This window comes from Hippocampus zosterae, chromosome 2 (assembly GCF_025434085.1).
Source record: "Hippocampus zosterae strain Florida chromosome 2, ASM2543408v3, whole genome shotgun sequence".
NCBI classification, from domain to species: Eukaryota; Metazoa; Chordata; class Actinopteri; order Syngnathiformes; family Syngnathidae; genus Hippocampus; species Hippocampus zosterae.
Genome location: NC_067452.1, coordinates 34,670,694 through 34,692,540, shown reverse-complemented (window position 1 = coordinate 34,692,540; position 21,847 = coordinate 34,670,694). Strand labels below are relative to the sequence as shown.

Here is a 21,847-nt window from a genome sequence, read left to right as displayed (position 1 = left end):
TGAACAAATAATTATCTCTTTATGAGACAGCTCCTTCGACAATAATTCATCCGTGTAGTCTCACCTGTATGCATCCTCTGATCCCATTCTGGACCTCTCCAGAGCCCAACACTCCTCCCACATGCAGATGTTTGACCTTCAATCCATGAATGTCATTTCCTACTATTGCTGTTCCCTAATGGAGGGGGAAAAGATAGTGAGAAGTCAAAGGGGGACAGAAAAGGCAAAAGATTATCATTCATAATAGATGGAAGATGGATTCCTGAACAAAGATGCATACTGATTTCATTCGAATAGCTGTGCTTAACCTTGTAAAAGAGTAGCGTGTTAGGAATCAAGACAAATTCAAAGTTTCTGATTGGGGACAAAAAGAAAAAAAAAGATGAACTGCCAGTTGTCAAAATTCAAAACGTTTATATGCAACAGAATACAATGCATCTTTATTCAAACAGCGTTTTCACAAGCTGCAACAAACCAGTCCTAAGTACTATATGTTCAATCATGATTATTTTGCCAAGTACTATATATTTGACTTCATGGCAGGCTATAAAGGTAGCACTTGATGAAAAACTGACTTGATGAAACAAAAGAAAACAATCAAATATGATAGATGCGCATCGGGCCAATGCTGAAGGAATAAGAGCGCAGTGTTGTGAAGCAGCCGTTAGCTGCGAACATTAACAATCAAGCATGAAATATAAATCAATGAGTTCCATTTACAGTGTTAGTCTTTCAGCAGTAAGAATTGATGTTTGGCTGAACGTCACTGCCAAACAATTTCAAAAGCAATTCACGTAGGCCGTATGTCATAACCTCAACCTTTGACTGCTGCACACAACATCACCGACCTTGCTCGATAATTTCAGATACAATCTTTGGGCATTCGGAACTGTCTTGTTTGTAGTATCATCCTTATAAGGAGCATGACCATAGCCAATGTTGTTTTTATTTCTTTACAGTGATTGGTTATTACTGTCAATATAAAGTACTGAGTCAATTGTAGGTTGAAACTTTCAAGTGTGTGTGGCCGACATACATTTCATTGGCCTGGAGTGAATCATGCCTGTTGCACTTCGTTTGCCTCTGTGAGGACATTGGCTGAGACATTTTCTCTCGCCATACCTCTAAAATGTAAAATTGAAGTGATGGTTTGTATCTGCTTTACATCTCTTACTTGATAAAGTCCAAAGTCAAGGCGGAGTGTGGCGACGTAGCGAGTTTCACGGCCACTGCGAACGTCCCGTAGCTCCAGTTGGACGTCATGCCACCGCCCATCTGCCACCTGAACCTGATCCAGCCTCAACCTCACTGGTCTGGTAGATCCTCGAGTCACGGAGAACACTAGCTGACCATTCGTCACCTGTAAGTGGATGGAACATATCCGCATCAATAATCGTGTCACCCAAGAAACACAAATAAGGTCAAAACTATGAAAGAAGTGTTTTAGAACCTGGAATAGCAGGCTGGTGTATTGGCCGGCTTGGGCCTGAAGCAGCGTCCCGTCTCGGGCTCTGGTTCGGAACACTAAGCCCAGGTACCAGGGTGTGGAGATGGTCACGTCGTTCTTTAGATCCCACCAGAGGGCGCTGTTTCCCAGGAAGCGATGGGGGTGTGGCATCACTGCAGGAAGGATGAGAAGGAATCATGCACGGAAGGTCAGAGATATCTCGGATGACGATAATGGTGATGGCTCATCGGATGAGTCATTGGACTTATAATATGATACAGACGAAATTCAACGTTACTGCCCACGGAACCGCATAAGGAGTACGGTGCAGTTTGCAAATCACCAACAATAATGATGAGACATTGTAATTTGAATGTTAGGCCAGTAGGAACTTAAACGTAAAAGCCGCATCAACTGCTTGTCTTTGGTCGGCATATAGTTGCTATGTGAATCAAGACTTTGGTACATTGTATGACGAAGGTGCGCTCGACTTTGACAGACAAGAATTGTTAGCCTGTAGACAGAAACTACAACTGTCACTTTCTATCCCAAATCCGCATCTTGTAATGTTACGTTATATATGTATATATATACTGAAATAGAGTATATAGCTAAATGGATTATATGAAGCTGAGGCTCTTACCGTGGCTGCAATCTTTCCCGCCATAACCGAGAGTACAGTCACAAGAAAATGTCTCCCAGCTGACCCGGCAGGTCCCACCGTTCTGGCAGGGATTGGACTTGCAGAATGGAAGTTTGGCGCTGCAGCCTATCATAGACATAGGTCAACACACAGCAAAGTTTTTCTCTCTCTCTAACAACATTAGCAACAAGCCATACTAGCAAATATCACTACATCAAGTGTAGATCTCGTTATTATTTTATATTCTCTCTCTCTCTCTCTCTCTCTCTCTCTCTCTCTCTCTCTCTCTCTCTCTCTCTCTCTCTCTCTCTCTCTCTCTCTCTCTCTCTCTCTCTCCTCTCTCCCCCTCTCCCTCTCCATATATGTATATAAAATTACAAACACATGTCTAATCCTCTGTGCATCCCACTACATAAATACATTTATCCTAGATTTCATTCACAGACAATGATCAATAAGTGCAGAATACAACATCGTAAGATCCACTCTTCATGGATTAAAACATTTAACCTGGAAAACAGCATTTTATTTCAATATGTTTTTCCTAACTTTCTGATGTTGGTATGTTTTTATTGTATTTCATTCTTGCGATCCATCCATCCATTATCTGATCCGCTTATCCTCGCGAGGGTCGCAGGAGTGCTGGAGCCTGTCCCAGCTGTCTTCGGGCGGTTACACCCTGAACTGGTTGCCAGCCAATCGCGTTGCACACATAGACGAACACCCATTTGCATTCACAATCAAACTTGGGGACAATTTCTCATGTTCCATTAACCTGCCATGCATGTTTTTGGAATGTGGGAGGAAACCAGAGTACCCGGAGAAAACCCACACAGGCACGGGGAGAACATGCAAATTCCTGCTTACATGGCATTTAAAGGCAACGAGAGGAGCCCGTTTGATTGGAGGCAGATCAAGTTGGCTGTGTTCGCACTAACTACAGCACCCCCCCCCCCCACCTCTTGTAAATATGCCAAGTGCGTTCATAGGTTGAATTACAAACACCCGGTCTAACCCGCCTCATCACAGAGGCCATGCATGTTTTTGGAATGTGGGAGGAAACAAGAGTACCCGGAGAAATCCAAGCGCAGCGCTGGATTTATGCTACTCACGAAAATCGAGCCACTAAAAGTTAGCTATGACTCGAATAGTATTGCTCACCTGGCAGTGTTCCATTGTTAGCAATAAACCCGGCCAGGTCCAGCGGTTTGTTGTCAATGTGCAGCTCCTTCATACAGCCGATGAACTCCCTTGTGCCAAATGGGAAGTTGTCCGGAACGTTGGGAACCCCACCCAGGAACAATGGACCAGTCAGGTCAAGAGACCTAAAAAATAAGGAGATATGGATTTAATGGTGTTCAGTAAAAGGCAAAACGTTCGGATACATCCATTGTCAGGCAATAATAAGAAAGGACAGGAGATCGGGATTTAAAAAAAACGCATCAAATATCTTGTATGATGAAATAATAATGGCGACATAAGCACGGCTTTGGGGGGGGGGGGGTCAATCAAAGGATAATGGTGGTCTAAAAAAATCAGGAGAAGAAAGAAATTGAAAAGATGAGGAGATAGATGAAGGCACAAAGAGATTGAATATGACTGATATTACACATCAAGTGGATGATAAAGCAGGGGACAAATCAGAGAAACATGAGTGGATAAGAAAACAGGGTGTTTTTAAGGAGACAGCAACAGAATAATAATAATAAAAAATAATCATAATAATAATAATAATGGGGGCAAAAAAATGATAAAAGGATGACAGAAGACAGCTGGGGAGACAGATGAACAAACAGAGATTCTGTGTAAGTTACAGCAAAATATCAAGAGAGAAGAAGTGGAGAGGTGGATGAAAAGACAGAAGGTGAGCTGAGGGAATATCCGAAGAAAGATGTCACATTAAACAAAAAAGATACATCCATGTGCTGTCTCTGTCACATTCTCACCCTCCAGTGTTTGTTTGTTTATTTGTTTTAATGGCTTTAGTAAACCATCATAAATCAAATTGAGTTTTAATGTATCTGTGTTTCTTCTCGAACAAGAGATTTACTTTTGTGAAAGCCAGTGCGGGGTAAAAAAAAAAAAAAGACGAGATATGCCACGAGGGTGATATCCTCAGTGTTTCTCACATCCTTCCGGCTTTTTCAATGACAGAATGCGTGGAGACGCTTTCATTGGCCAGGAGATAAGGTGGGTGTGTTCACTCTCACAACGGTGCAAACGCCTCTTTCTACCTGCGCCAATCTATGAAAATCCCTTGAGAGAGAAAACTCCACCCAGGTGTACATTTAGATTGCACTTTGCGCTAGACTTGGCAGACTACACCCTGGCCTGGTAGCCAATCAGTTGCAGGGCACATGTAGGAAAACACATCCATTCACACTGACGTTTTCAACTGTTCATACCCATTTCCATTAATTCAAATGTGCCCAGAACATATTTCGTTTTCATGCCGATATTTAACATTGTGACTGCAGCATATCCGTTTTATGTGTTGTTTGTTGCAGAAAATGCCATATTAGCACAAAATTCCCAAAGTATTTCATGCTAATATGGTTCATATAATTCACTGCAAATTTCTGGTGACAGCACATTGGCATATTAGGATGTTTTATTAAAGATGGGAGAGCAGGCATTGCTGAAAGAAATGAAGATGAAGTATAAAACGGGTAACGAGATCATTAGAGAAACACAGCAAATCACCAGGGAGCATGTAGTGAACTGGTGAACTGTCGGATCTCGTGAAAGGCGACTTAATATCCTATTTCAAGCTTTCTTCATTCTGGAACTCTAGGGGAGCAGGACTACATGACTCGCAAATTAAAAACAATCCATATATTGGCCCTGTAACTGTAAACATAATATTTTGGTATGAAAAAAAAAAGTCTCCCAGACAGATACTCACTTCTTGCTGCTGGTCTGTTTGCCCTGAGCAGCACAGCTGTAATTTCCAAGCTGGGTGCCAAAGCGGAGTGACAAGGCTGTATCGCAGTCGTCAATGCTCACAACTGCAATCTTCTCATCTGAGGGACCCTGGGCCTCGCCACTTGTGCTGCGCCTCGGCTGAACACACATAGGAGCAAAATAAAAAAAGAATGATTTTCTTTTTCTTTTTTTCCAGAATGTGTTGTATGACACAACTGTGTTTGTTTGTTTGTTTGTTTGTTTGTTTATTGAAACGCACATCTAAGAACGAAATTGTCAACTCGAAACGCACTAGAAATGAAATCCCACCGGATATCATCTGGGACTTAGCATTCATTCAGAGACGCAAGTCGTTGGAATGTATCAATAGATATAGATAGATATATAAATCTATACTTAATGTAGTGCTATTTGCTAGTACGGCTGGCTTGTTGCTAACATTGTTAATCACCATAGCAAGTTACTATAGCTATCGCCATGGCTAATTGTTCCTGGTGCTAGCGTGTCCAGGTAGTAGCATAGCTGGTTGTGCCTCCATTGTTTGTTGCTAACATGGCTAGCACATCTATATGTCAGTGTCGCTAATTGACAGTGTGGCTGATTTCTACCATTGGTAGCGTATCCATCTTACGGTGTAGCTAGCACCCTTCACTGAGTGTTAGTTCATCTCTACTTGAATAAGTTTTGACAATAGTCATAGGAGAGGGGAATTGTCCAAACTGAAACAAAACATTTCAACAACAATCGTAGAGGGCCAGGTTCTGCTGTATTTACTTCTCACATTTGTCAGCTAATTTTAGTCCCTTTCACTAAATTTTAACAAATAACATGAAAGTCTTCTCAATAAAATTGTGACACGCATATGGCAATTAATGTATTATAAATTGCGATATTTCAAGAACATACCGTTTTGGCACAAGTTCATAGAAAGAACATGCTTCAAATCAACCGTGTATTCTGGACACAAAAGTCCATTCCATGTGTTACTCTCAGTCTAACATATAGCCTGTCAATGGGATACATGTTTCATATCTCATAGCAAGGAAAGAGGAAAGGAGTTATTGCTCAGGCAAGACACAATAAACTGTTCACACACAATCTGCAGGGTAAGAAAGGAAGACAGACAGCATGTATGAGGACTCTCACGCAGTCATACTCACATAGCGTATAGCTGGCTGAGGAAAATAAAAGAACAGAGCAAAATTAAAGGTGATGTGCATTTACTGTGCAAGGCTCGAATGACAAGCAAACACCCGTGTGATGGTGCAAACACGCGTTTGTTCTCAATAAATGAGCTTTGTTGGCATGAAGTCTGAAAATCGATTCTGCAGACACAGCAAAAGCAATTAAAATTCAGGAGGAAGGCAAATGAGGTGAAGTCATTCTGCAATGATATGTGAAATGTGAGCGAGAATAATAAAGTAGCGCAATTGTTAAACAACACACAAAGATCAACAACTCACCTTGTTGTAATAGTGGATGTGAACTGTGTGCCATTCCCCATCACTCACACCTCCAGGCAGGAAAGGACTCACCAGGGTGGACGATTCACCTGCAGGTGGAGTAGAAAAAACTCAAACACCTTGCAGGGTTTTTTTTGTTTTGTTTTTGTTTTCTGTTGTCCAAAATGTACAGTATTTAGAGAACATGTTTTCCTCAGAGTTTGTACAAAGTCTGAGTCCAATCGAGAAACATACCGGTGGAATATTTGAGCACCACTTGACCCTCTTGGATCTCCAGGGCAAGAAAGTCATGCTTCTCGTTGAAGCGTCCATTGTAGAACAGAAGACCGCTGCTCTCAAGTGTTGCAAAACTAGAAGAAGAAAAAAAACAGAGCCGCTTATTATATCAGCTTCATGGCAAGTTCCTGAAAAATGTGCAGGATATGCTAGTAAAGCTAACTTTGGTTGTCACTAGCACAAAATAGGCCCTCATCACAATATATTCACATGATTGTCCGACACATGGAAAATATGTCAGAAAAGAAAGCATACTGAAAAGCATTGGAGAGGTTAGCATGTCATAGTATTCTGCTTAAACATAAAAACACAGCTTAGATTCAATATTTCTGTCACTAAAATCACAGCCTTTGTTGAAATGTTCTCAAGCTGTTTTGATTGTCTTCTTTTTTTATTGCAAGAATTCCAAACAGAGCCGCTTTGCCTGAATATTATTTTACATTCTCTCTCTCGGTCTATATATATATATATATATATATATATATACGAAATTATAAAAATACTTTCAAAGAGCTTAATCATAAGCATGAGGAAAAGGCATCTCGTTTTGAGGGTAAACTTAAAAACATTTGCATCAAGAGTCATCAACAAATGACAACTGAAATGATTTTTTTATAATTTGTAAGATAAAAAACAACACACCCACACTAAAAGATAATAACAACAAACTGAATTTAAAAAAAAACATTCAAAATGAAATAAAAACTAAGAATTTAAAATCAAGCGCTAATATAATCCTGATTCGCACATGGGGTGGACTTCACTTCTAAAGCATTGTAAGACCATCAGACGATGGATTTTTTTTTTTTAATTAAAAGTAAGTTCAAAAGTCTTGTAAATGTGAATATAGCAGAAGACAAAGAGAATTGGTTCTAGTTGTTCAAATATTGATTCATTCGACAGCAGTCACTGCAGCAGGACTGCACCATGCTTGGCAAGGTTATGCGGAGCTATCAAGTTTCTGCTAACCAACCAGCGGCTAAAACGCAGACAGAAAGGAAAGGATGCGGTCAATTCTACATATTGTGCCCAATGTGTCTATCCCTAACGCATTGTGCTATCGCTCGTTTCATTAATATGTTGTAAAAACGTAATGTGAAAGCATATTTTAGATCGCACTGCATCTGTGTCCCCTGATGGCAAAACATATTGATGTCCTCCGCCTGAAAATCGCTCAACTAATGTTGGTTGGTCTATGCAGCGTACACACTCCTCCAGCTGGCCTGTACACACAAACATCTCCTGCATGCTGCAGCCCCAGGGAGCACCGCACATTTACCCAGTATCTGTCTTTAGGCCCCGCGGCAATGACAAATTGCGCACCTCTGAAGGTGAATGATGAAGAAAGCGATAATTTTTTTTCTTTTTTTTTTGGGTGGGGGGTTAAGCGGTGACTTAAGAAATGGTCGAGCCCTGCAATGCTGTGCTCTGCAAAATCAGCCCAAACATTCTTGCTTGAAGCGAACGGGATGATAAAGAAAATATGTAGATCAGGGCAAAAAATGTCGGTGGAGACACTTTGATGAGCCACCTAAAGATGCATCCGTCCATTCAACCATTTTCTGATCCGCTTTATCCTCACAAGGGTGTGATGGAGACGAGCGAAAAGGAAAGCGAATGGCATCGATCTACGAGATGGAGATGAAATAAAAAGGCAGAAAAAAATCCGCAAGATAGGAATCAAAGAGGTGTAATTATAGATCTCTGGATGAGGGAAATTGCATTTCGAGGGATGAGAGCCCAAGGAAACGTGATAGCAACAGAAAAAAAATGTATTCTTATCTACTTACGTTAAGGAGATGGAGAGGTGAAACCGCTGTCTGAGGCCCCGGAACATGGCGAAGGTCTTTGGGGGGAAGGAGCGGGAGGTGACGGTGCAGTACGGTCGCTCGTACCCGCCGGCAGGACACTCGCAGCGGAAGCCGCCACCCGAGAGCTCCCGACACGTTCCTCCGTTACGACACACGCCCGGCACGCAGCCGCCACGTCGCCGGTCAAATTCGCATTGGTCACCTGTATAGCAAGCGCACATCATATTTCACTGTAAGACAAAAGTGCCATTTTAATAAAAATAACCCCAAAAGGTGCACATGCAAAATAAATGCTCTAAAAATATGGATTTTTTTTCACAATCGTTTCTCAATGCATACACTGACTGCATAAACAACAAGGGTTTGAGGCAAACAATAAAATAAACTTTTTTTTTTGCAGTGCAAAGGTCTCTCTTACATCAATCATTCATTGACCATTCAAGGACAGCACAAAACTGATCAACAGCAAACCAACATCAAGTGCAAGAACATATTTTGTGAATTTCTCCACAAAAAACAACTCACTCAACGTTTGTTCTGCATGTCATTCCATATCAGCAAAAAAAGTTATTAGGCGCTACTCACGTTGTCGTATAGTGCTGTATAAGACCAGGTGAAAGCACAACGGTCATGTCTGCCATCTAGTGGTGAATGGTGATATTACAACTTAAAACTCTAAACCAGAACCTTCCTATTTGCTGGGGAAAGTGAAAGCGTGTATATAATATATGGCTATTGAAATTAATTTGAGGGTGGGGGGGTGGGTATTTGTAATCCCAAATATTTCTACAAAAACCCCTGCTAATTCTCCAGCATCCATTCCCCACAAAAGCGGGTGCTTTCCCCACCCAAAAACTCCAAAAGCATTTTTTTTAAAATATCAACAAAGATCAGCAAATAGTGCAGCGTCGCAAGTGTTCAGCATCCTCTGCAGTAGAGTAAAAACTTTTTTTTTCATTCAAAATGACCATTCAGCAGCCTGTGGACCTCCATTTGCACCTCCCTCCAAACAGAAAGGCCCGAGCCAGGATTCGAATGAGCTCGACCTCGTGAGTGAACTCGTTTGTCAGGCTTGTTGGCACCTAGCTTGAAGCTTTGCCTTACCTGAAGACACCCGCTCAGCAAAGCTTTTCCTCTTTTAGGAACAGTATGAGAACAAGAAACAATACACACTGATTGAAATACAGCACTGCTTTTCGCCTAGTTTTATAATAACATTTCCGGGAATGAGTCATTTTACTGTTGCACTGGAACCATCAGAAGGTTTTACCTGGAAGTTTATAAGGATCTAAAAGTAGTGTAAACAAAACCAGTACTGATTCTATCGTCATTATGCACCCTTTTCAAAGACCGCTCGTTTTTCTTCTCAATCAAGCAGCCAATTACACTCTCCTCTTTATGCAAATGTCTCCTTCATTATGGAGTACAGGCAGCGGGGTGCTGATTCCTTGAGGAGGACTAAGAGCTTCTTTTGTAGAGGACTGACCTTTAGAGTAGATCAAATGTAGCGAACATGGGATATGATGGGGAAAACAAAAAAAGATAATTGGCAATCTGACAAAAGGGATCATCAAGTGAGTGTGGCATCTATACGGTCTCTTAATAGCACGACAGATTACCTCGTTAGATTTAGGAAACAACCTCTATTTACAAATGGCCGACAACCTAAATAAACGTGTCATCAGGTTATATGCTGAAAGCGGGCAAACGCGTTGCTGGCATTTCTCCCTCCACTTTACAGACTAGCTGAAATATGTTGCGGCGACCACCACCTAATTTAACCCTTGGGTACTTCAAATGAAAAAAACCCTAAGTTACGCATTTTACAATTTTTGTAATGACGTATTTTGTGTTATACAAACTTTTTTTTTTTTCAAACACTCAAAATGTTCAGAGGCATCTGTGCTATCCATACGTATATAGTTTTTTATTAGTTCTTTGGGATTTTTTATTCTTTATTTTTTGCAAAAGGAAAAAAAAATTGTGTCTGGAGGTCCCAACCAAGCCATACTAACAATCCCGACCGGACGTGTTCATGTAAAATGCATTGGTTTGAAGCCTCCTGCAAAAAGTCAAACTCATTTGCGATCCTCTGGCGCCACCTAAAAGTTGCACAATTGGAATGACCTCAACCCAGCAATGTGGCATGCATACGTCTGTCCAAGTGAAAACAAAGCGATTGACGTAAAAATCGCGTGAAATGCATGTTTACACATTAGGTTTACGATGCATTCAAAAATATGAATTATAATGGGTCTCTATGGTGCAAAATATGTAAATTGTGAAGATTACGGAATCAAAACCTTTTTTATTATTGCTGCAATGCCTGAGAATTATCAGCCGGTGACGTCATGAAATTTAGGCCATTTTAGAACCCCCCATACGTTTCATCTCTCTCGTGTTTTTCCGAATGCCTTTGCCTTTGATTCAAAGACATAATTTTACATTTATCGCAAGCGGTGGACTACGAGGGTTAAGGTTAATGCCTTAAATAACAGTATTTTGCCCAAATTTGAAAGTAACAAAGAATCTAAGCGGGGGCCTTAGCCCAAGTCACATTTCGGAAAGTTCCCTTTGCAGTTAAGTGTAAGCAGAAGGATTCCCCGTTGGATTCACAAATGTACCGTGCAGATCATAAAGTTGCATGACATGGCAATTTAATTACAACTACGGCTTGATGACTGTTTATGACACACTCTCTGTTGTTTCAATTTCATAGAAATTTACTTTTGCACACACCCAAGCAGCCTCCTTGGTGGAGGTAACAACAAAATTGAGTTTTATCTCACCCCCTGAGAAAAGAAACACCCACGTAAGCCCACCATCACCACACACAGAATGAAGCACGTCGATGCACAGTCTCTACCTTTCCTCCAGCCTATTTGGACACAAACGTATTTTGACACAACAGCTGCTCACACTCACACTCTCCCTCTTGGCTTTTCCAGACGAAAAAAAAAAGAGCAAAGAGGGTTTGAAACTGGCCTGCGGATACACTGCCCTTTAAGGACTCTCTTAAAAACCTGACGACAGCCTTTCAAGCATCGACACGGCATAAGATGACAAACAGAAGCATGACACCCAATTGTGTGTGTCATACCTACGGTATCTCTTGTGTGCACACACAAAAAAAGAACAAAGAATCCTTGCCCCTCACCCTTGAGGCTGTCAAGTATGATCATGTAACTGTCTCTGTTGGCACGTTGTTTGCGCCACTTTTAACTGGTGCCCACCAGCAAAAGGTCCACACATCACACAAACACACCCGCCAGCACATAGGCAGATGGTTGGAAGTCAATAGCAACCTTCGCCTTTCCCCCGTGGTAGTCTGAACGAAAATATCATCTGACAGAGAAGACATTGAGAAATGTAACAGCGGCTACACATGTTTAGAGGGCAAGTAAGGAAACCCCCCACCCAACACACACCTACAGAAACGCAAGTGAACAGAAACAGTAAAACAACCGCAGTCTTCCCACTTGTTGTTGAGCTAGTCCGCATTGAAAATGTATTCAGAGAAATCTGATTTGAGCGTCTCTGAGTGCTTTCAGGCGATAGAGTGACATTGTTGCTATATCATTGTTTTTAGTTTCACTTCGACATTCTCCAAGTATGTTGTACACTCCTCGGACTATGTACGGAGCCACTGACAAATGCTCTTTGAGTCTTGTGGTTTCTCCCACCACCACTTTGCTTTCTTGACCATTGTTTGTTTGTTTGTCCCCACAAGTCTTCATCAAACCACCAAACCGCCATGAGGAAGGAAGGAAGGAAGGAAGGAAGAGCAGCTGGACTCACACATTAAAAGTCTTGAGCCAATAATTGAATGATTGTCACCTTTTCGCATCTTCCAGGACTGGTCCCGCGTTTTCGACATCCAAAACATGACGAGAGCATGCGTCCACCCACCCACACACACCCACCTACCCACCCACCCACACACACACCCACCCACACACACACTAAGGCTGCCTATTAAAGAAGGACACACTTTTGCTAATCCAGCAAATTGGCTGTCTTGCCTTTGTCTCTTGGACCGTTTTTCTGCACAGGCTCATTAATATTAAAATAAATGGATAGACATTAATACTCATGAATAATGCGTGTGGTGAGACTTAAAACACACTTATAAATAACACATTCACACACACACATGCATGCACGCACGCACATGCCAAACACACAATCGGGTTGATGTTGAACACAAAGTTGGGAACAGGTCAAAAAACAGAGGCTAGATATAGGGAAATAGGGAAAGTAAAGAACGACACTTTTGTTTTTCATTCTTGGATTGTGAAAAGAGGGAGTTAAGTTATTTCACCGAAAAATATTCACAAATCAATGATACAAATTTGTCAGTGCGCATCCAGTATTCGCCTAAAATTGATTTACACATACTATATATTTCTTTGCATGTGAATTGTATTTTACAGAATTTAACATTCATTCATCTTCCGAGCCGCTTGATCCTCACTAGGGTCGCGGGGGGTGCTGGAGCCTATCCCAGCTGTCTTCGGGCAGTAGGCGGGGGACACCCTGAATCGGTTGCCAGCCAATCGCAGGGCACACAGAGACGAACAACCATTCGCACTCACACTCACACCTAGGGACAATTTAGAGTGTTCAATCAGCCTGCCACGCATGTTTTTGGAATGTGGGAGGAAACCGGAGCACCCGGAGAAAACCCACGCAGGCCCGGGGAGAACATGCAAACTCCACACAGGGAGGCCGGAGCTGGAATCGAACCCGGTACCTCTGCACTGTGAAGCCGACGTGCTAACCACTGGACTACCGGGCCGCCCAGAATTTAACATTTAACGCTAAAATACTGTATATAAACATGGCACTTATGATTAACATTAACACCTCTGGCTCTATATTGGTGCCAGGTCATGAGCAAAGTGCAGTCTTACTCTGTGACACCAAGTTTTAGTTTTTTTTTTCAGATGCACGCAGCTTGTCGAATTAGACATGGTTGATCTGCGCCATTGTGGGTGTGAACACAACAGACTTAATTCACAGCCAACCAAAGCGGCACTTGTCATTCACTTTAAAATTGCCGTTTGAGCCACAGAGTTCACAACATGGCAGAAGCAAAAATTGATTGCTGGAGTCCATAAAGGACGTTGAAGCACACAAGGTACGTTTATAAGGAACTGCAAGCAGACCTGCATGAGCAGATGATGTCAGGTTGGTGAGAGCAAGCACAGATCACAGCTGTGAAGTACACATTTAGAGACCATCTCTCCCCCCAATCGTTCATGTCCATGCGTGGTACCGTAACCAGAGGAAAGATTTTCAAACTACAACAAAGACGTTAATGTTAACAATGCATCCAATGATTCTGACGGTTCGATGCGCGCTGTTGTCATATTTATGAATGAAATCCGATGACATCCACCATCTGCACGACGTTCAGAATCTGTCTGCCAGCGCCTCGATTAAATTCACAATGCGTTACACTCCATGCACCAATACTTAAGACGGTGGGGATTCACAGTACTGCATCCCATCCAAAGCAAAACCCATTTTTAGAACATGATTCAAGTCCAGAAACGTTACGCTTCTACCTGAATCATCATTTAAGTGTGGTTTTGTTTTTGTTTCACTTTGCCTCCCTCCGGTCTATTGCTTCATCCTTCCTTTCCTCACCTGCGCTCTCGCTCGATCTTTGTCCATCTTGCCTCATCTTGAGTTGCTCATCCCTTCTTCCTCTTCCACGCTCGGCTTAATGTATTCACGCCATCCTTTCATTCATGCAGATGTTTTATTCATCAAAGCCACGATATTCTTCAACCACCCCTAGGCATCTTCGTTTGCTCCGCCTCGACTCCCACCGCCTGGTCCCCTTCCTCTGCTCCCACCCGACCACATGGCGCATCCCTGGAGGCCAATACGCGCCACGCAGATCCCTCTTTCCTCGCTCTTGTCTCCTCTCTGTAGGTCTTGCTCCCTTTTAAATCTCACCTCTCTCACTCGTTCTCTTTCTCACCAACAGCGCCCTCAAGGAATGCATAATGGACTCCCAATTTGCTTAATCTGTGACTTCTTTTTCGCATAAATAAATGTCAATGTTTAATTGCTGTCAATGTTTAATTCTCGACAAGGCAAAGCTGTACTGTGAAAGGCCGCTTCCTGGGTTGAGTTACTTGACGGCAGCTGTTCAAAGGTAAAAAAGACTTCTGATGGAATCTTTTTTTTGATCCTTTGAAATATTTATCTTTTTCATCCTGTCTAACACTTGGAAACATCCCTTTTTAGTTTTCCCAACAGACTGAGGGGGTATCCGCAAAGTGTCCACTTGCTGCATTTTATGGGTTTTAAAACCGTGCAATTACAATTATTATTTTTTTAACTACCATTTTCCTACGGCGGCACGGTGGATGCCTGGTTAGCACATTAGCCTCACAATGCAAAACTATAGGGTTTGATTCCGGCTCCGGCCTTCCTGTGTAGAGTTTGCCTGTTCTCCCCGTGCCTGCGTGGGTTTTCTCCGGGTAATCCAGTATCCTCACACATTAAAAAAAAAACCTGCATGGCAGGTTAATGGAATGCTCTAAATTGTCCCCAAGTGTGACTGCGAATGGTTGTTCGTCCACGTGTGGCCTGCGATTGGCTGGCAACCAGTTCAAGGTGTCCCCTGCCTACTACCCAACGACGGCTGGGTTGGGCTCCAGCACCCCCCGTGACCCTCGTGAGGATAAGCGGATTAGAAAATGGATAGATGGATACCAGTTAGTTGTTTAAGTCCATGCCAAGTGTTGATTTTTTAAAAATACGTATGTCAATATAAATAGCTGTGTTTCAACTGTTTCCTCTCCAAGCTATTTTTTGTTTTTCGACTATACAGTATCTGAAATATCCATCTCAAGTTTGGACAAATGCAGCGCCGTGCTGAGGTTGTGACGCCTTGTTGAATCGGGCGCTGTATGCTATGGTGTTTAAGCAAGCCGAAAAAAATACACTCAAAATGCTCCTCGTGACTGTGAGTGACTGGTCATAATTGTACGATCTACTCATGAGAACAGTGTGGCAATAATGATGTGTGCTGATGATTGCACTGAGACATTCAGAGCGCTGGACAGCAGTCCTGTGCTTGTACTTCCCCTCTCTTGGGTTTTGGTGTGCAGTAGTTAAGCCATTGAAAGCTAATTTCGACCATCAGCGACCACCCGGCTTCGTATCAAACAAAGCACTCCTCCATCTCGTTCTAAATTGTGGGATTGTGCTACAAGATTCAGTTTCACCGAAACATACCTCACTTACATGTATGCTGCTTTATATTTCTACACAGCAAACACTTGAATCAATCGACTAGCTTCATAAAACAGCAAAAGATTGTGCGAATGAGGTATTATTATTTACAACGTTCATTAGAGAGCTTAAATGTGTGATCTTTTTCTCTCTCCTCTGTCGAACGTATTTCTCACTTATAATAGCCAAAACGAATCGGGTCTTTACCTACATTTCCTCACCCTCTCAGTTTAGCTTTTGTCTCAAATTCGCTGTGTGCGAAAAAAAAAAGAGCCCTCTGCACAAACACCACAAGAGTTCATTTCTATTTGCGTCGTCTCTCCCTCTCCTCACAAACTAATTTAGTTTGCGTCCCTGTTTGTGTCTCGTCTCGTCTGTGTAGCTCGAAGCACTCCCTTAAGAGCACATTTTATGTGTCATGCATCCCTATCTTGAGTGTCCTTTATCGATGTATCTTTTTCATGGCATCATGGATACTTTTCCATAGAAATTCAAGAGAATATATAAACGGTACATATTATATATAAGTCCAGTGGTTAGCACGTCGGCTTCACAGTGCAGAGGTACCGGGTTCGATTCCAGCTCCAGCCTCCCTGTGTGGAGTTTGCATGTTCTCCCCGGGCCTGCGTGGGTTTTCTCCGGGTGCTCCGGTTTCCTCCCACATTCCAAAAATATGCATGGCAGGCTGATTGAACACTCTGAATTGTCCCTAGGTGTGAGTGTGAGCGTGGATGATTGTTTGTCTATGTGTGCCCTGCGATTGTCTGGCAACCGATTCAGGGTGTCCCCCGCCTACTGCCCGGAGACAGCTGGGATAGGCTCCAGCACCCCCCGCGACCCTATTGAGGATCAAGCGGTACGGAAGATGAATGAATGAATATTATATATAAACCTCCATCCATCCTTCCATTATCTTCACAAGGGTCGCAGGTTGTTCTTGAGCCTATCCCAGCCGTCTTCAGGCAGTAGGCGGGGGACACCCTGAACCAGTTGCCAGCTAAACGCACATAGAGACGAACAACCATCCGCGCTCACACTCACACCTCGGGACAATTTGGAGTGTTCAATCAACCTGTCATGCATGTGGGAGGAAACCGGAGTACCCAGAGAAAACACAACCAGGCACGGGGAGAAAATGCCAACTACACACAGGAAGGTCGGAGCCGGAATCGAACCCACGACCTCTGCACTGTGAGGTCGACGCGCTAACAAGTCAATGGCCGCGGCGAGAAATATGGACAGAATTTTTTTTCCTCTTTTTTCCCATCAAAGCCTTCCGCTGATGGTCCATGTTAGGTATTAGTCAGCATTGTAACCATGATAACCTGTAACCCGATAACATGATAAGCTGTCCACTGTAGTAACCGCTGTCCTTGAAAGGCTTGATCATCTGCTGTGATAAATCTGTTGCTTTTATTTATACTGACAGATCCTGGATCAGTCACCCAGACACCTCTACTCCTCTCGGCTGACTCGTTCACATAACATCAGTCGATTCTACTTGCCTGAGACCACTGGAGAGCCAACAAATCGTTAGTCCTTGAGTTCTGTAATTCTACCAATTGTGCTGTTTTTTTTTCCCATTCTGCCTTTGCCTTGACTCTTCCTGAATGTCTCAGTGGGAGTTTGAAACCACTTTTTCCTCTCTGATGTGACACTGTACAGCATCATTTCAATTCAAATAAAAAAATGAAGTTTAAAAAAACCCCTGCAGTTTTATGTTGTGGTGCCGCGTGTGTCTGTGTGCATAAATAACAAAGTAACAGGTAGACAACTGGAAAGCAGACGTTTTCCCGCAAGACGATGGTGCGTGTTTCATGTTGTCAGGCTCAATATGACAAAAGTGGGAAAACACAGCGGATCAAAAACAATGTCAATGTGGTACGTCAACAAAGAACACCGTTGGTTTCCCCTCACAGAAACGCCACACAATGTGTGTTCTTTTCCTTGGCGTTACGACAAAAAAACAAAAAACATTTTTTACCCGAGGCCAACTTTCTTTTTTTTAGGGAGCCGATCCGGATTTGAAATTCATGAGTGGCGTAACACACTTATTCGTCTCAGATCTCAACCACATCCATAGTAATTACATGGAAGTGAAAAACAACAATAATTACACGGCACGGCCATCATTAGCAGCTTCTATTTGTGAATCTTTCCTATGCAAAACAAACAAACACGGCAACTCTCTTCACAATTTACTAAACTCTTATGCAAAAGTGAAAGCCTATTCTACACATAATTAACAATTTTAGGATAAGGTCCAAAAAAAAAAAGTTTCCTCTTGTCATTGCTATGAGTGGGATTTTCAAAGTAATTTGCAGTACAATTTCCACCCATTGATTATCTGATCCGCTTATCCTCAGGATGATCACGGGCTTTCTGGAGCCTATCTCAAGTGGGGTACACCATGAACTGGTTGCTAGGTAATCGCAGGGCACACATAGACGAACAACCACTCGTGCTCACGAGAACATCTTAGCACAGTTGTACAGTGTTCAATTATCCTACCATGCATGTTTTTGGAAAATGGCAGTACCCGGAGAAAACCCACGCAGGAACGGGGAGAGCATGCAAACTCCACACGGGAAGGCCGGAGTCGAAATTGAACCCTGCACCTCTGCACTGTGAGACGGACGTGCTAACCAATCGACCGTGAAGCTCGGTACAATATTATTGCAATATTTTACCAAAGATAACAATAATCATTATTACGAGACAATATAATGGGGGGGCGGCCCGGTAGTCCAGTGGTTAGCACGTCGGCTTCACAGTGCAGAGGTACCGGGTTCGATTCCAGCTCCGGCCTCCCTGTGTGGAGTTTGCATGTTCTCCCCGGGCCTGCGTGGGTTTTCTCTGGGTGCTCCGGTTTCCTCCCACATTCCAAAAACATGCGTGGCAGGCTGATTGAACACTCTAAATTGTCCCGATGTGCAAGTGTGAGTGCGAATGGTTGTTCGTTTCTGTGTGCCCTGCGATTGGCTGGCAACCGATTCAGGGTGTCCCCCGCCTACTGCCCGAAGACAGCTGGGATAGGCTCCAGCAACCCCCGCGACCCTAGTGAGGATCAAGCGGCTCTGAAAATGAATGAATGAATGAATGAATATATTGGGGGAAACATCAGCTCCAATACAATATAAAAAAAACATTTGGTATGCAAAAATGTTTTTGAAAAATGAATAAAGTATAGATTCGCGTTTCTCATCATGGTTTCATAATTTCAAGGTGAGGTAAGGAGAGATGTTGCCAATCATTTATTTATAAGGTAGTTTTCATTCGTGGTTTAGATCTCCAGCGTTGAGCGCAGAGAACCTTTTTCCATCCGTAGCTCGGGATAGGTTGGAAAAAGTGAACTGCAACTTTGTGGGAACTCACGGTTGCGAACTTTTTCAGGCTTTGTTTTTGTTTGAAAGTAATTTATGTTCTTACCCTGTTGATTGCATCACTTCCATATGGAGTTGCCGTTTAAGAAGTTCCAGCATAATATTGTGCTTCATTTCAGTAAAATGTCCAACTAATTCTGTTTGTACAAATAGAGTAGAGCAGAACTCACCGGTGTAGTCCTCACGGCAGATGCACGTGTACCCTCCCTCTTTGCGGGTGCACACCCCTCCGTTCAGGCAAGGGTTGGAATAGCAAAGATTGATCTCGGTTTCGCAGTAGTCACCGGTGAAGCCCACAGGACAGCGGCAGCGCAGGCCGGCGATGGGGTGAATGGGCCGGAACAGGATGGAGGGGGAGGAAATGAAGGGGGCGGAGCTATTGAAGCGCAGCACGGAGATGCACTTCATGTAGTTCTGACACGGCTCACGTAGACACACGTTGTCATCAAATGGAAGGACCTGAGGGGGGGCAGAAAATGTCAAGGGGCGGGGGGGACATTGATCACAGCATGTCAAAGCGGTTACCGATGAAATGTAGATATGCCCCTCTGAGGCTGTGGGCGATATAGCAAAATTAACATCTGAGCCATTTGTCATGATTCTGTTTTTGTTTAGTTGTCGTTTTGGTTTTGCTTCCTCCTGTGCTTTTGTCTTCCTCGTTTGGTTTTGTGTCCGCCTATTGTCATCAGGGTCCCTTGTGTCAACCAATCAGCGCTCCCTTTGGGTCTCGTCCAGGTGTTCCTTGTTGTCTCGTCAGTTTGCTTGTCTTTAGTTTCCTTGGGTTCTGTCAGACTTTGTTGGATGGGCTTTAGAGCATGACTTAGATTTGTTCTTGGTTTTACTGTTTGGTGCTTTCTACTGCCTTTATTACCGATTTGTCTTACTGTTTATTGTGCATGTTAAATTGCTCCATGTACAGCACTTTGTATGCAGCGATGGTTGTTTGAAAGTGCTCTATAAATACTGTTGACTTGACTTGTTACTTTGGTTTCTTCTGGTTTTCAGGACTTTGTTTGTGTTTTTGATTTACTTTCTCTGGTCTACACCTGCTAGTGTTTTTTGTCAATACAGTTTGTTCAGTACTCCATCCATCCTTCTATCCATTTTCAACACCGCTTATCCTGAATCGGGTCGCGGGGAGTTGCTGGAGCCTATCTCAGCTGACTTTGGGCGAAAGGCAAACTTCAACCTGAACTGTTTGCCAGTCAGTCGCAGGGCACATATCGAAACAAATGACCATTCACACCCACACCGTCACCGATTGGGAATCGACCCCACGCTGCCTGCACACAGGCCAGGCGAGCATACCACTACATCATCGGCGACCCGTAGTCATTAATGTGAAAGGTTCAAGAAAAGACAGGAAATGAGGATTAAAACGTTGGTGAATATTTTACAGCATATCTGGCCCCTGTGGCATCTGAGTAGCCTGTGTTTCGATGCAAACATTCTGTTTGGACGCTTAGTCAAGGCAATTGGATGTTGTTATCATATTCACTCCTTAGCTTCTCAAGATTTGCCTTTTGTGTGCATTTTTTTTTTTAACAGGGCATGTACCGTTCAAGACGCGTGGCAGTAGTCAATGTATTTTAACATAAATTGACTGTATTGAAAGAGCACTGTTCTTTCTTCAAGGTTAAACTCCCTTTATGCTCATCTCAATCACACATTCCATGATGGCTTCCGTCGCCATGGGAACGAATGTAAAGGTACGTCAAAAGCAACGGAGTGTCACAAGCATTGGTGTAGGGAGTTTCTTGCAGGGTTACAAACCTCCATCTGTGTGAGCGAGGTCAGCCGCGGCCTGTTCAGGTACAGTTGTTCCTCCAGGGCCTCGGAAGGAAAGAAGTGTCCCCCTGGTAGCGCCGCGGAAAAGCTCACATTCAGGATCCCTCTCGGAGCCGCATCCATGTCCGGCTGGATGTTGAACACAAAGACGTCCTCGACGGGCACAGAGAGAACCGCCGACACACCCTCCAGGAAGTGACCCAGCAGCGGTGAGAGGAAGTGCTCCTGGGACATGTTCTGCAGGCGGACGGTGACGCTGCTGCCCAGCATGTCCTCGGTAATGATGAGCACACGTAGAACGCAGTGCGCCGAAATGCTGTGAACGCCATCTGTAAGCAAAAGAAGAAAAAGAAAAACCCACCAAGATTAATTAAAACATTAATAAGGTGAAGGGAGAAACAACAAGGTGATGAATGAAGACACGAGCAAAGAGGAGAAAATGAATCAATCCAATGCAGGATAAATGAATAATAATTTGGAATGGGGGTAAATATTGTCATGTGCATTGTTGTACAAATATTTCACACAAATAACAATGCAAACAAATAATGATAAGGTGTAATGTCAGATGTCACGAAGAACTAAGAATGTGTTTCGATGGCACTCACACTGGTTTCTACAGGTTTCCCACCCCCAATACTGAAATCGTAATTATACTGTTGTAGCGGTGAAGTCGGACAACTGTAGTTTCATCAATTCAACAGCCAAAATTAAAGAGGGCAAAGCCATTCTCGGTCCATGTTAGGATTTCAAGTACTGTTGCATACAAAATGTGACTGTGTGCCATTGGGATAGAATGAGGAGTCAAACTGGGAGAGGAAGAATGACAACTCCCAAACGAGATACTCAAATTAAGA

The 21,847-nt window shown here is 43.1% G+C and overlaps 1 protein-coding gene across 4 annotated transcripts in view; it reads right to left on the bottom strand.

Moving 5' to 3' along the window:
* Positions 1-21,847, bottom strand: part of celsr3 (cadherin, EGF LAG seven-pass G-type receptor 3) — a 66,821-nt gene that overhangs the window by 28,928 nt on the left and 16,046 nt on the right. For 2 of the 4 annotated variants that reach the window (XM_052057323.1, XM_052057325.1), the window contains exons 2-13: positions 20,976-21,319; positions 19,373-19,661; positions 8,545-8,767; positions 6,713-6,828; positions 6,479-6,567; positions 6,176-6,190; positions 4,996-5,153; positions 3,252-3,415; positions 2,091-2,216; positions 1,451-1,620; positions 1,175-1,360; positions 65-175 (exon numbers count right to left, since the gene is read on the bottom strand). In XM_052057323.1, the coding sequence (XP_051913283.1) occupies positions 65-175; positions 1,175-1,360; positions 1,451-1,620; positions 2,091-2,216; positions 3,252-3,415; positions 4,996-5,153; positions 6,176-6,190; positions 6,479-6,567; positions 6,713-6,828; positions 8,545-8,767; positions 19,373-19,661; positions 20,976-21,319 (1,991 nt within the window). The remainder of the gene's footprint in view (positions 1-64; positions 176-1,174; positions 1,361-1,450; positions 1,621-2,090; positions 2,217-3,251; positions 3,416-4,995; positions 5,154-6,175; positions 6,191-6,478; positions 6,568-6,712; positions 6,829-8,544; positions 8,768-19,372; positions 19,662-20,975; positions 21,320-21,847) is intronic. The other 2 variants (XM_052057324.1, XM_052057326.1) reach the window with 1 other exon arrangement.